Here is a 12,667-nt window from a genome sequence, read left to right as displayed (position 1 = left end):
AGTGCACTGGTTGAAGAACAGGCCTTAGTATGCATGGAGAGAGGAGTAGCTAATGCTACAGATATTATAAGCACAAGCAGTTCACTTTATTGTGAGGAAGCACACATCTATCCTTTCATGCAGTTTTACAGAAATCTCTAATCACCATGTCCTGTGGTCCTCTGTGTCTGTGTGTCTGTCCTCTCAGTGAGAAGATGGCTGTGGAGAAGGCAGCCCAGACAGCTCTGATCAAGGCCCAGATCCTGCAAATGGACGCTGAAAAGCTTCAGCAGGCCGTGACTTTGGCCCAGAGAGAGAGGGATCACGAGAGAGAGGAGAAGGAGGCCGTACTGCAGGAGAGAGACCGAGCCAAGGCTGAGACCGAACGAGTGTGAGTGAGAGAAGAGATCAGCGAAACCAATTGTCATTGATAGGGTGTGTGAATGGAAAACAAACCCTGTGGTCATGTCTCTGTGTCTAACGCTGTCCCTGTCCCCACAGTCAGAAGCAGTGGGAGCAGAGTGAGAGCCGGGTGTCTGTCCAGCGAGGGGAGCTGTCTGTAGTGAGAGAGACCCACCACCAGGTGGAGGTAGAGAAGCAGCTGCTGGAGGGGGAGAAGGCCCAGCTCACTGAGGCTCTGACCCGGGTAAGACACACAGACAGACACGGATGATGTCACTCAAACTCTCTGGATCTTCTTGTTTGGATGTTACTATTTGTTCCTGACTTCCACTCCTTGTAAGTTCATCCCTTAAAAGTTCACCCATCCTCTCTCTGTCCTGTGTTTTCTCCTCTGTACCACAGGCTGAGAGCAGTAATGCAGAGCTCTCTCTGCTGGTCAATAAGCTTCACTCTGAGGTGGCTGCCCTCCAAGACTCTCTGGCCAAGATGGGCAGCATGAATGAGGGCCTGGCCCAGGACAAGTCTGACCTCAACTCCATCATCTGCCAGGTGGGACACAGTGGGACCAACACCTTGATCAACATGTGACTAATAACACTTGTGGGTGAAGTTATATAGGACTGATGCAAGAGTAACCATCAAAACAAAGCATCGCTCTGGCCTATTCTATAGGATAGGTATCATGGTATGCCTTCCTGGACCTCTTCAATTTAGGCCTTCCTCACCCGTTCACACTCTCATACGTGTCCATGTTTCTCTCTCTCTGTCTGTCTCTCAGCTGGAGGAGGAGAAGGCCCACATGCAGGCGCAGAAGCGTGAGGCGAAGCAGGAGAAGCTGACCATCAGAGATGAGCTGGTCCGAGTGGAGCAGGACAGACTAGAGCTGGACACCGCCCGCCTCGCCCTCCACCAATCACTGCAAGAGTCTGAGCTGAGCAGGGTGGGATTGGAGGCGGAGCTTCAGAGTCTCCGGGTAGATAGAGTGAAGCTGCAGGACAAAGTCACTCAGGTAAATGATGAGTCTCCACTCTGAATGGGAAAGTGGCATATGATAATGTGTCTTCTCAGCAAGAAGGAGCTTCAGTAATTAACAAAGCATGATCATCACTGAGTTCTGAAACCTCATTGTTCCAATGAATCTGTCTGTAAATGTGTACAGTTTTACTGCATGTACAGTGGGGGAAAAAAGTATTTGATCCCCTGCTGATTTTGTATGTTTGCCCACTGATAAAGAAATGATCAGTCTATAATTTTAATGGTAGGTTTATTTGAACAGTGAGAGACAGAATAACAACAAAAATATCCAGAAAAACGCATGTCAAAAATGTTATAAATTGATTTGCATTTTAATGAGGGAAATAAGTATTTGACCCCCTCTCAATCAGAAAGATGTCTGGCTCCCAGGTGTCTTTTATACAGGTAACGAGCTGAGATTAGGAGCACACTCTTAAAGGGAGTGCTCCTAACCGCAGCTTGTTACCTGTAAAAAAGACACATGTCCACAGAAGCAATCAATCAATCAATCAGATTCCAAACTCTCCACCATGGCCAAGACCAAAGAGCTCTCCAAGTATGTCAGGGACAAGATTGTAGACCTACACAAGGCTGGAATGGGCTACAAGACCATCGCCAAGCAGCTTGGTGAGAAGGTGACAACAGTTGGTGCGATTATTCGCAAATGGAAGAAACACAAAAGAACTGTCAATCTCCCTCGGCCTGGGGCTCCATGCAAGATCTCACCTCGTGGGGTTGCAATGATCATGAGAACGGTGAGGAATCAGCCCAGAACTACACGGGAGGATCTTGTCAATGATCTCAAGGCAGCTGGGACCATAGTCACTAAGAAAACAATTGGTAACACACTACGCCGTGAAGGACTGAAATCCTGCAGGGCCCACAAGGTCCCCCTGCTCAAGAATACATATACATGCCCGTCTGAAGTTTGCCAATGAACATCTGAATGATTCAGAGGACAACTGGTGAAAGTGTTGTGGTCAGATGAGACCAAAATGGAGCTCTTTGGCATCAACTCAACTCGCCGTGTTTGGAGGAGGAGGAATGCTGCCTATGACCCCAAGAACACCATCTCCACCGTCAAACATGGTTTGGGGGTGTTTTTCTGCTAAGGGGACAGGACAACTTCACCACATCATTTGACGGGGCCATGTACTGTCAAATCTTGGGTGAGAACATTCTTCCCTCAGCCAGGGCATTGAAAATGGGTCGTGGATGGATATTCCAGCATGACAATGACCCAAAACACACGGCCAAGGCAACAAAGGAGTAGCTCAAGAAGAAGCACATTAAGGTCCTGGAGTGGCCTAGCCAGTGTCCAGACCTTAATCCCATAGAAAATCTGTGGAGGGAGCTGAAGGTTTGAGTTGCCAAACGTCAGCCTCGAAACCTTAATGACTTGGAGAAGATCTGCAAAGAGGAGTGGGACAAAATCCCTCCTGAGATGTGTGCAAACCTGGTGGCCAACTACAAGAAACGTCTGACCTCTGTGATTGCCAACAAGGGTTTTTCCACCAAGTACTAAGTCATGTTTTGCAGAGGGGTCAAATACTTATTTCCCTCATTAAAATGGAAAACATTTTATAACATTTTTGACATGTGTTTTTCTGGATGTTTTTGCTGTTATTCTGTCTCTCACTGTTCATATAAACCTACCATTAAAATTATAGACTGATCATTTCTTTGTAAGTGGGCAAACGTACAAAATCAGCAGGGGATCAAATACTTTTTCCTGTACCTGTGTATCTCTGCTGACAGTTGTGTGGCGAGGTGAGCTCTCTGGGGGCGGAGTTGGGCATGGCCCGGGGTGAGGAACAGAGACAGGGCGTGGCCTTGGAGGAAGTAGGGCGGGGCAGGGTGGAGCTGGCTAGAGAGAGGGCGGGGCTGGTGGTCCAGCTAACTGCATCAGAGAGAGAGAACACCAACCTGACTGAGGAGCTGGCCGCATTCAGGTGAGATCTGTGTGTGTGCATGTGTGTGTGTGTGTGTGCACGTGTGTGTGTGTGTTGAACAATTGGTCCCTAATGTGTGTGTCGTGCCCTTGCAGGTCGGAGCGGGAGGCCTTGGAGACCAGCCTGTTTGAGGTGCAGCAGCAGCTGGTGCAGCTGGAGTCTGGCAGAGAGCAGCTGGAGACAGAGATCCAGAGCCTGCGGCTGCGCTGTGAGACAACCACTGGTGAGAAATGGAGAGAGAGAGAGAACAGGAGGAGGAACCAAATGAGTGAAAATAAGATGGTAGTGTCAGTGTGACAGAGAGAGCATCAACAAGGAAGACGGGAGTATTGATATGTTAGGATGAAATATTGAGGAGCATTGATGAAGCCATAGAACACCAGAAGAAAGAGGGGAAACCAGATCAAGTGTTAGTAAAAAGGAGTTGAGGAGATTGATGGAGAAATGATGCTATAGCCATTACATGACTGTCTGAACACCGGTGTGGAACTGCTCATCGTGTCCCCTATTGTCCTGTGTAGCGGAGCTGAGGCGTGTGCGTGCTGATGGGGAGAATGCACTGGCACAGAGTGAGCGGGAGAGAGAGGCTCTGAGCCAGGCCCTGAGCAGCACCCAGCAGGAGTCCCAGCAGGCACTACGCACCGCCATCACTGACCACCAGGAGGAGGCAGAGAGACTGACCGCTGAGAAGGTGGGGGAATGGAGTTGCTCAGACTGTGGAATTATTATTTTTCTAACCTTTATTTAACTAGGCAAGTCAGTTAAGAACACATTCTTATTTACAGTGACGGCCTACAGTAGTTCTACTAAACTGTCTAGGTCTGTTTGGAGAGGTTTCTGCTCTAGCAGTAAGAGTATTGTAAGGATGGTTTTACTTGTATCCAGTACTATTAGGATAATAGTTATTTTTCTTTCTTTTGCCGAAGGTGCCTCAATGTGTGTCTTGATTTAACTCAGTTGTTCATGTTCTTATTTTGGGTTGGTTAGGGCCTTACAATGAACATCAACAACGGAGTGTGTTTGTTCTCCAGGAGGCCCTGCGTCACAGTCTGGAGTCTGAACAGGAGGGGGCACTACGACGGGTCAGACAGGAGGCCGAAGAGCAGCTCCTCAGAGCCGAGAAAGACCGGGAAGACCTGAGAGATGAAGTGAGGAGTCTGCAGCACGACAGAGACCAGAGTCTGCTACAGGCAGAGACAGAAAAACAACAGGTCAGTCACATCTGAGAGACCAGACAAAGACACCATGTAATAGAGATCAGACTTTGTAATTAAGTGCAGAGCAAATAGTGATAAGAGATAACTACCTTCATGAGGTTGTGATCCATATGCCCAGTTGTAGAGGCCCTTTCTATTGCCCTCTCTCAGATGCTGTCCCAGAAGGAAGCAGAGAAGGCTGTGCTGTCTGAGAGAGTGTCCATCCTGCAGGCAGAGCTGGGTACTGCAGCCCTGGAGCTGGACAGACTAGCCAGGGAGGCAGCTCATTACAAAGACCAGGAGAGGGTAATTCTAGACCACTTTAGAACCCTGTGCCCGTACTATCATGAATTGTTCTAAAATACATGAAAAGGCTAAACATGTATGTGTCCAAACTCTAACGTCTCCCTGACTTTTGTCTGTAGGCCTCAGTGGGAGCTCTGACCGTTGAGTTACAGGAGCTTCGCTCTCAGCTAGAGGATGCTGACAGTGTTCATGATCGGGAGCTACACAGGCTGCAGGAGAACTGCACTGACCTACAGACACACACTGACATTGCACTCAAAGAGGTAAGGGACGGTTAGAGTCAGGGATGGAGCCGGTGACCATTTCTGGTTCAACATTTCTTCACCACTCTCCCTAACTTCCTATTCCAGTTGGAGGAGTGCAGAGCTTCTCTCTCAGCCAGTGAGGAGAGCCGAGACCAGGTGAGGCGGGACATGATGGAGATAGAAAGGTGCCTCAACCAAACCCGGGACACTGGAGAGGGGTACAGAAGGGACGGGGTGGAGCTACGGCGCACCCTCCGTGATGTCACCAAGGAGAGAGACACTCTCAGCCTATCAAATGCCCAGCTGAGAGAGACACTGAGAAGTGCAGATACTGAGAGAGTCAGGTAGAGCTTGGCTGCACACCTCCTACATGTTCAGTACTAGTGTCACTGTTGGGTCGTAAATCCTAAAGAAAGCATCTATACAAAAGTGTGTAATGTTTGAGATTTTAGTTTGACTGAACTCTCACTGCAGTAGTTGCAGTACTGATATTGTGTGTGTGTCAGTGTAAAGCGTCAGTGTGAGGAGAAGGAGCAGCGGCTGGCTGTTCTGGAGGAGAGCCTGTCGTCTGCCCAGAGAGAGGTGGCGGAACTCCGCAGCTGTTTGAGAGAGGTCGAGAGGTCACGACTGGAGGCCCGGAGAGAGCTGCAGGAGCTATGCAGACAGGTCCATCACACACACGGTCACAGCTCTGAAATAATCTGTTTTATAATTTTACATTTATCGGTTTACCTTAAGTGCTGTGGAACACTCTAAATAACTTGACTAGGCATTGAGTTTTTGCTATCCACGTGATCTTACCAGGAAAAACTCCAGACTTTGGCTTAGACATAGTCTATAACTTGTCCTCCATCCGATCACTCCATCAGGTGAAGGTGCTTGATGGAGAGAAGGAACAGAAAGGGAAGGAGGTGGCTGAGCTGCAGACGCGTCTCTCTCTGGAGGAGCAGAGAGAGGAGGAGAGAGGGAGGGCGATGTTCTCTCTCAAACAGAAGCTGGTCGAGGCTGACACAGCCAGAATCTCCATCAAGAAAGAGGTGAGGATGGTGGAAGACATTGAGCAGGGTGTAGAGTGAGAGTTTAGGCTTGGTTAAACATAAAACTTAATCAACCTCCCTCTACACATCCCTTTCTGCTGTACCTCTCTTTCATCTCTATCCTTCCCTCTTTCCTCCCTCCCCCTCTCCTCCCTCCCCCTCTCCTCCCTCCAGGTGTCCATCCTCCAGAGGCGTCTGACAGAGTCAGAGTCAGGCTGTCGGGGCTGTGAGAGGGAGCTGACGGCCCAGCTGCAGGATGCCCGGGGCTGTGAGAAGAAGCTCCAGGATGAGGCCAGGAACCTGTCCCTGCGGGCCCAGACAGCCCAGGACTCCCTCACCCTGTCTAGCCTGGAGCTCAGCGAGGCCCAGGGCCGCCTGGCAGCCACAGAGGCAGAGCTGGCCCGGTCCGAGGCCGGACGTAGGGAGCTGGAGTTCCGCCTGGGCAGCCTGCAGTCGGCGCTGACCCGTACACTGGGCATCGGGGCGGGGGGCCGGAGCAGTGCCAGCTGGGGCAGGAGCCCCAGGGGGAGCTCCCCAGCAGCATCCCACAGCAGCGTCACACGTCACCGTAGCCTCTCGCCCCTACGCTGCTCACTGACGCCCCCTAAAGGTGAGGGTGAACCCTTGCCAAACATCAATGTGAAAGCAGGCTGTAATGCATTGTATTTACAGAGACAAACAAAATCCTGAAGAATACTTGATGGGATTGGAGTTATACTTGAAGAATTACACTGATTGTAGTTTTTTCTTCCAGATTTTGGAGGTTCGACCCCTGACAACACGTTGGGCTGCTCCAGGCTGATCTCCCCTGACAACACGTTGGGCTGCTCCAGGCCGATCTCCCCTGACAACACGTTGGGCTGCTCCAGGCCGATCTCCCCAGAACTCCCCGATCCCCCCAACACGCCCCTCCCCATGCCTCTGCCTGAGCTGGACCCTGAGACGCTGCGCTGTGGCCTTCGAGACTTCCTCCAGGAGCTCCGAGACTCTTGGAGAGACAGGGTACTGTAGACATGATGCATGTCAGTCCAGTATCATATAAACATATAGATTCTACATTTTATTTACCATTCCGTCAGACACATTTATTAACAGACTGAATACTTTTTTTCAAACTAAGTGATTTCTCTCAGTATTGTGCTAAACAATTGTACAGTAAATCTCTGTAGCACTGAAATGTGAATTTATATGATAGAAATGGTCTGTCAGTGCACGTTGAACTGTGTTTCATGTTGTTTTTTAGGATGGGGCTCGCTGCCAGTTGGGGGCGCTACAGAGTGAGCTGGAGGTGGTGACGGGGGAGAGAGACTCCGCCCAGAACCACCTTTCTCAGCTACACAACACACTACAGGAGTGCCAGGAGGGTGAGCCACACACACATGCGCACGGACACACACACAAACCATAAGAGGGCCAAGAGAGTCATTTACACAGTGAAGTCATTCACAGCCATCCAATGACCCAGGAAGGGCTCACATTATGCACACATTGGCATATAGACCTTGTCTGTGAATGCTTCAGTGTTGTGACTGTGTTTCCGTCCAGGTAAGCGTAGTGTTGACGGGCGTCTGAGCTCCACCCAGGCTATGCTCCAGCAGCAGGAGGAGACTGTGAGGAGGGGAGAGAGGGAGAGGAGGGCCCTCACTTACAGAGTCAAGGTTCTGGAGAGAGCCCTGCAGAATGCAGAGACGGAGAGGAAACACACACAGGTACACATATTGCAGAGACTGAAACACACATAGAGGTAACATACTCTCACACAAACACATACTTACTGAATGTAGAAGAACTTCTCTGACTAGGACTCTTGTGTCTGCTAACACAATGCTGCACACTGACCTGCCAACACTGTCATATGGTGACCCTGCAGGGAGCTTTAGGTGGGAGCAGAAAACTGACCGTGAATGTCATAACAACAGATGCCACAGAACACTGAGTAATAAACACAACTTCATGTCATATCTCTGGCCAAAGCAACTCCATATGTCCAGCCCTCACACAACCCTAGGAAACACAAGAAAAGTGCTCTCTGCTTATGAGAGAGAGAATTTATGATTATAGTTAGAGGGTCAAAATCAAATGGTCAGGTCAATGGTTTCTGTTGCTGGAAAGAGAGGGGTTAAATTTGGTTAGAAGAGGGGGGGATTTAAGCATTAGAGGGAGTTGAGAGAAGGAGGGAGGGATGTGGCCAGCTATGGATCAAATGTGTGTTTATGTCTGTCTGGCCTCTCTGTGAGAGTTTGTGGAACGTCTGTGTTTGCCCCTCGTGTCTAGTTCTATAGCTCTCTACAGCAGGGGTACTCAACTACTATTTGAGAAAGTCCAGTCACACAAATTCCCTAAACGGCATAGGTCCGGATGGATATTGTCATTACTTGGCTTAGTAACAAACCCCCACATCGTGACCTATGCAACCCCCAAACTGTTCACACCTCTCTTGTTGGTGGAGATACATTTTTGCCGTTTTAAAGCAAATTTCCTGCAATTCTACACACTTTGCCATGTCTTATGTGTACCTGAGTGACTCAACAAATCAATGTAGTCGTTGAGTATGGCTGCTCTAGTCTCTAGCCCTCTCATCAGACAAGCAGCCTTTCTGCTGTCAGACTGTCACATACTGTATCTGTATAGACTGGTTGGCTCTGACATGTGACTGCCAGTTTCAGATCTTTCTCTCTCACGTTGTCTCTCTTTCTCTCACTCTCTCCTTCTCTTTCTGTCACTCTTTCTCCCCCTCCTCCCTGTAGGACCAGTTGAGTAAGCAGCGTGCGGGCGAGGTGCGTCTGGAGGCTGAGCGGAGGCGACTGCGGGAGGCCCTGGAGGCTGCCGAGGCCCGGGGGACCAGGGTGGAGCTGGGGAGACGCAGCCTGGAGGGGGAGCTGCATAGACTCAAACTGAGCCTGGGGGACAGGGAGGCTGAGAGCCAGGCCACCCAGGAGCGCCATGACGTACTACTCAAACAGGTAACACACTGGATGGACACTCTTATCCACATGTCTATGAACAGATACATCCCTGATAGAGGCAGGTTATGCTGAGATTTAACCAGAATCAAATGGGAATACACTTAAACCGTATACACACTCAAAGCACTAATACACACTGTGTTGTGCATCTGTCCCAGGTGGCGGAGGGGGAGAGCCGTGTGACGTCGCTCCAGAGAGAGGTGGACAGGCTGAGCCAAGCTCTGTCTAAAGTCCATGAAGGAGAGGCCTGTCTCAGAGAGAAGACCCAGCACCTTTCACAGAGCCTCCAGGAGGCCACGGCTGCCCACAGCGCCACCCAGGGGCGCCTGGTCGCACTGCAGAAGACCCTGGGGCTGGCCGAGCAGGACCGCAGGCATCTACAGGTGGGCGGAGAGGAACCCTTGATGGGACAGTATGGCTGAATTTCAAGTGTTTGTTGTCAAGGTTCATCCCTGTAATTTAAATAGGATTACAGCAAATTGTAATGGGCAGTGAATGGAGTGTTGCTGTGTTCAGGAACGAGTGGATGGAGCGCGGGCCTCCCTGGCGGAGGGGAAGAGAGGCATGGTGGCCCTCACTGAGCGAGTGCAGAGCCTTCAGACTGAGCTGACCCAGAGCGAGCTGAGACGAGGAGAGCTGGAGGCAGAGCTGGCCCACACACAGGAGGTGTGTGAGAGAGACTTTTACTCATACATAATCATTACCTCAACACTAACCTTATGCACACACACAGAAGGATAGGGGTAAAGACATAGCGGGGGCATGTGAAGAATTGAAATGGAGAAAAAGAGCGAGAGAGAAAGAGACATAGGCCTGTATCTCATCTGTATAGCTGTTCCTTCACCCTGTCTGTCTTGTAGGCCCTGCGTCAACGGTCCACCAGTCTGACAGAGGCCCAGCACAGTGCCCAGTCTGCCCAGGCAGAGAGAGCGACTGCAGAGGAGAGGCTGCGGGGTCTGCAGAGGGCCGTGGCCATGCTGGAGACAGAGAAGAAAGATGCGGAGAGACAGGCTGTCCGCCTGGAGAAGGACAGAAACGCACTGAGAAATACACTGGACAAGGTGAGACGAAGACAAGACCGTGAGATAAACACCAAACACAACAGGCATCAGGAATATACACGGAGTCTGGAAACACTAAGAACACCTTCCTAATATTGAGTTGCACCCCCCCCCCTGTCGTTCTCTGTAAACATCATCAAAGCATTGACTCGCTCCTGTAGTTTCATGCTTTACAATATCTGTAAAGGACGACCTTTCCTCACACAGGAAGTGGCGCAGGTCCTAATCCAGGCACATGTCAAATCCCCACTAGACTAATGCAACTCGCTATTGGCTGGGCTCCCCGCTTGTGCCATCAAACCACTACAACTTATCCCGAATGCCGCAGCCTCCTGGTGTTCAACCTTCCCAAGTTGTCCCATGTCACCTCGCTCCTCCGCACACTCCACTGGCTTCCAGTCAAAGCTCGCATCCGCTTCAAAACCCTGGTGCTTGGCTAAGGAGCAGCAAGGCAAACGGCCCCTTCCTACCTTTAGGCTATGCTCAAACCCTACACCCCAACCGAGCGATCCGTTCTGCCACCTCTGGTCTCTTGGCCCTCCCACCCCTACAGGGGGCCCACTCAGCACAGTCAAGGCTATTTTCTGTCCTGGCACCCCAATGGTGGAATGAGCATCCCCCTAACATCAGGACAGAGGAGTCCCTACCCATTTTTCGAAAACGTCTGAAACCCTACCTCTTCAAAGAGTATCTGAAATAAATCCCACGGCACCTGTCTTTTCTTACTAGCACTGACTTTATTGAGGGGAAAATGTAACTACTTTATTGAGGGGAAAATGTAACTACTTTATTGAGGGGAAAATGTAACTACTTTATTGAGGGGAAAATGTAACTACTTTATTGAGGGGAAAATGTAACTACTTTATTGAGGGGAAAATGTAACTACTTTATTGAGGGGAAAATGTAACTACTTTATTGAGGGGAAAATGTAACTACTTTATTGAGGGGAAAATGTACTTCCTACGACTGTAATAGATGGTTTTCTCACTATCTTGAGATGAACTCACTAATTGTAAGTCGCTCTGGATAAGAGTGTCTGCTAAGTGACTAAAATGCCAAATCTAATTTTCTATTAAAATGTGGAATTGACTGAATTAAATATGAAATGGACCCTAACCTTTGAGTGATACTGAGGTGATTGTGACCGTTTGGGACTGTCTCTTGTCAGGTGGAGCGTCAGAAGCTGAAGACTGAGGAGGGCAGCATGCGTCTGTCTGCAGAGAAGGGCCGCCTGGATCGCTCCCTCACCACCGCAGAGCAGGAACTGCAGAACGCACAGAGACAGATAGCACTGCTGCAGGTGGGCAGGGACTAGTAGGGAGAATGTAAACCCTAGAGAAAGGCAAAGAAAGGTGAACTTTACTTCAGAGGGTAGCAGTAAGGTGACAGTGACTGTCATGAGATGTGGCTGTGTTTCCTCAACATGTGGATCATCTTATTTCCCTGCTAAATTAGTAGAATTAATGATGGAGTCAGGAATTAGTTATTCATTTGACCTTTATTTAGTTGGTTGGTTCTGTGTGGGTCAATGTGGTAATGAAACAATAATTTACATTACGTTTTTCCTAGGCGCCCACATTAGTATTTTACTGTGGTCAAACTCAATTTGATAATGCAAAGCAGTCAAGTCCCATAGCATATGATTGTAAGATAAAAATCAACCCCTCCCCCAACCACCAGTAAACCCCTAATTTACTGAGGTGATTGGCTGATGTTGGTGTCCATGTTTTATTTGGCTGCTTTGTGAAAGGAGAAGTTGGTGGACGTAAGAAAGAAAAATGACATTTTCTATGGCGAGTGTCTCAATGTCCGGTGTTTGTCTATTCATTGCCGTAATAGAAGACCAAGCTAATTTCTACTTTGTAGTTTGTCTGAAATTCTCTGTACAGATAAGTGAGGGTCTAGTCAGGTGAGATGGTGCTTTTGTTGCAGATTATTGTACTTTCCTCTTCATTAGTTTGACCCTCCCAGAGCGCCTGTCTGTTATTCCCTGAGCTCCGGGGGTCATGTTCACTTTAAAGTCAGCCAAATGAAACCCCGTGCAGGCGGGAGCTGGAATCACTACAAAATGGCTGAAGCCCCTGGCCCTCTGGATCTAAAAGCATCTGCTGCTAGTTAGATGTCTAATGTTGAGCAGTTAAGCAGAATTGTTTGGCTTGTTTGTTCTTGGTCTGGACCCTGATGTATCTGTTACGACTGAAGTTTTCTAACGTGCACATCATCCTTGACATACATTTTGTACATAAATGACGTGATGTAGCCTAGCTAGTAGGCCACTGTTGAATAGTATTTTACTGTGGACACTTTAAATAGTTGGAATTGTAAGAGTTGTTTCCTAGTCCCTTTCTCTGTGATTGTCATTCTGATGGAATACAGAAAGAACCAAAAAAACCTGTCTTCAAACATTTACATCAAAAGTTGCAAAGTTATGGGCAAAGACACAAAACATCCACATCAAATTAAATATTTGTCTTGATCAAATAACATGGAAAACAACCACTTTTTGTGC

The 12,667-nt window shown here is 49.0% G+C and overlaps 1 protein-coding gene across 5 annotated transcripts in view; it reads left to right on the top strand.

Moving 5' to 3' along the window:
- The window catches only part of LOC115150637 (rootletin), a 36,341-nt gene that overhangs the window by 21,440 nt on the left and 2,234 nt on the right, over positions 1 to 12,667 (top strand). For all 5 annotated transcript variants that reach the window (XM_029694125.1, XM_029694124.1, XM_029694122.1 and 2 more), the window contains 22 exons: positions 188 to 370; positions 481 to 625; positions 784 to 930; positions 1,160 to 1,390; positions 3,154 to 3,347; positions 3,443 to 3,570; positions 3,869 to 4,038; positions 4,379 to 4,558; positions 4,715 to 4,849; positions 4,969 to 5,112; positions 5,200 to 5,438; positions 5,601 to 5,760; positions 5,964 to 6,131; positions 6,306 to 6,741; positions 6,886 to 7,133; positions 7,375 to 7,495; positions 7,677 to 7,840; positions 8,879 to 9,094; positions 9,256 to 9,480; positions 9,614 to 9,763; positions 9,958 to 10,158; positions 11,327 to 11,458. In XM_029694125.1, coding sequence (XP_029549985.1) covers positions 188 to 370; positions 481 to 625; positions 784 to 930; positions 1,160 to 1,390; positions 3,154 to 3,347; positions 3,443 to 3,570; positions 3,869 to 4,038; positions 4,379 to 4,558; positions 4,715 to 4,849; positions 4,969 to 5,112; positions 5,200 to 5,438; positions 5,601 to 5,760; positions 5,964 to 6,131; positions 6,306 to 6,741; positions 6,886 to 7,133; positions 7,375 to 7,495; positions 7,677 to 7,840; positions 8,879 to 9,094; positions 9,256 to 9,480; positions 9,614 to 9,763; positions 9,958 to 10,158; positions 11,327 to 11,458 — 4,117 coding nt within the window. The remainder of the gene's footprint in view (positions 1 to 187; positions 371 to 480; positions 626 to 783; positions 931 to 1,159; positions 1,391 to 3,153; positions 3,348 to 3,442; positions 3,571 to 3,868; positions 4,039 to 4,378; positions 4,559 to 4,714; positions 4,850 to 4,968; positions 5,113 to 5,199; positions 5,439 to 5,600; positions 5,761 to 5,963; positions 6,132 to 6,305; positions 6,742 to 6,885; positions 7,134 to 7,374; positions 7,496 to 7,676; positions 7,841 to 8,878; positions 9,095 to 9,255; positions 9,481 to 9,613; positions 9,764 to 9,957; positions 10,159 to 11,326; positions 11,459 to 12,667) is intronic.

Source organism: Salmo trutta, chromosome 16 (genome assembly GCF_901001165.1).
Source record: "Salmo trutta chromosome 16, fSalTru1.1, whole genome shotgun sequence".
Classification (NCBI taxonomy): Eukaryota; Metazoa; Chordata; class Actinopteri; order Salmoniformes; family Salmonidae; genus Salmo; species Salmo trutta.
This window is presented reverse-complemented; position numbering and strand designations above follow the sequence as displayed.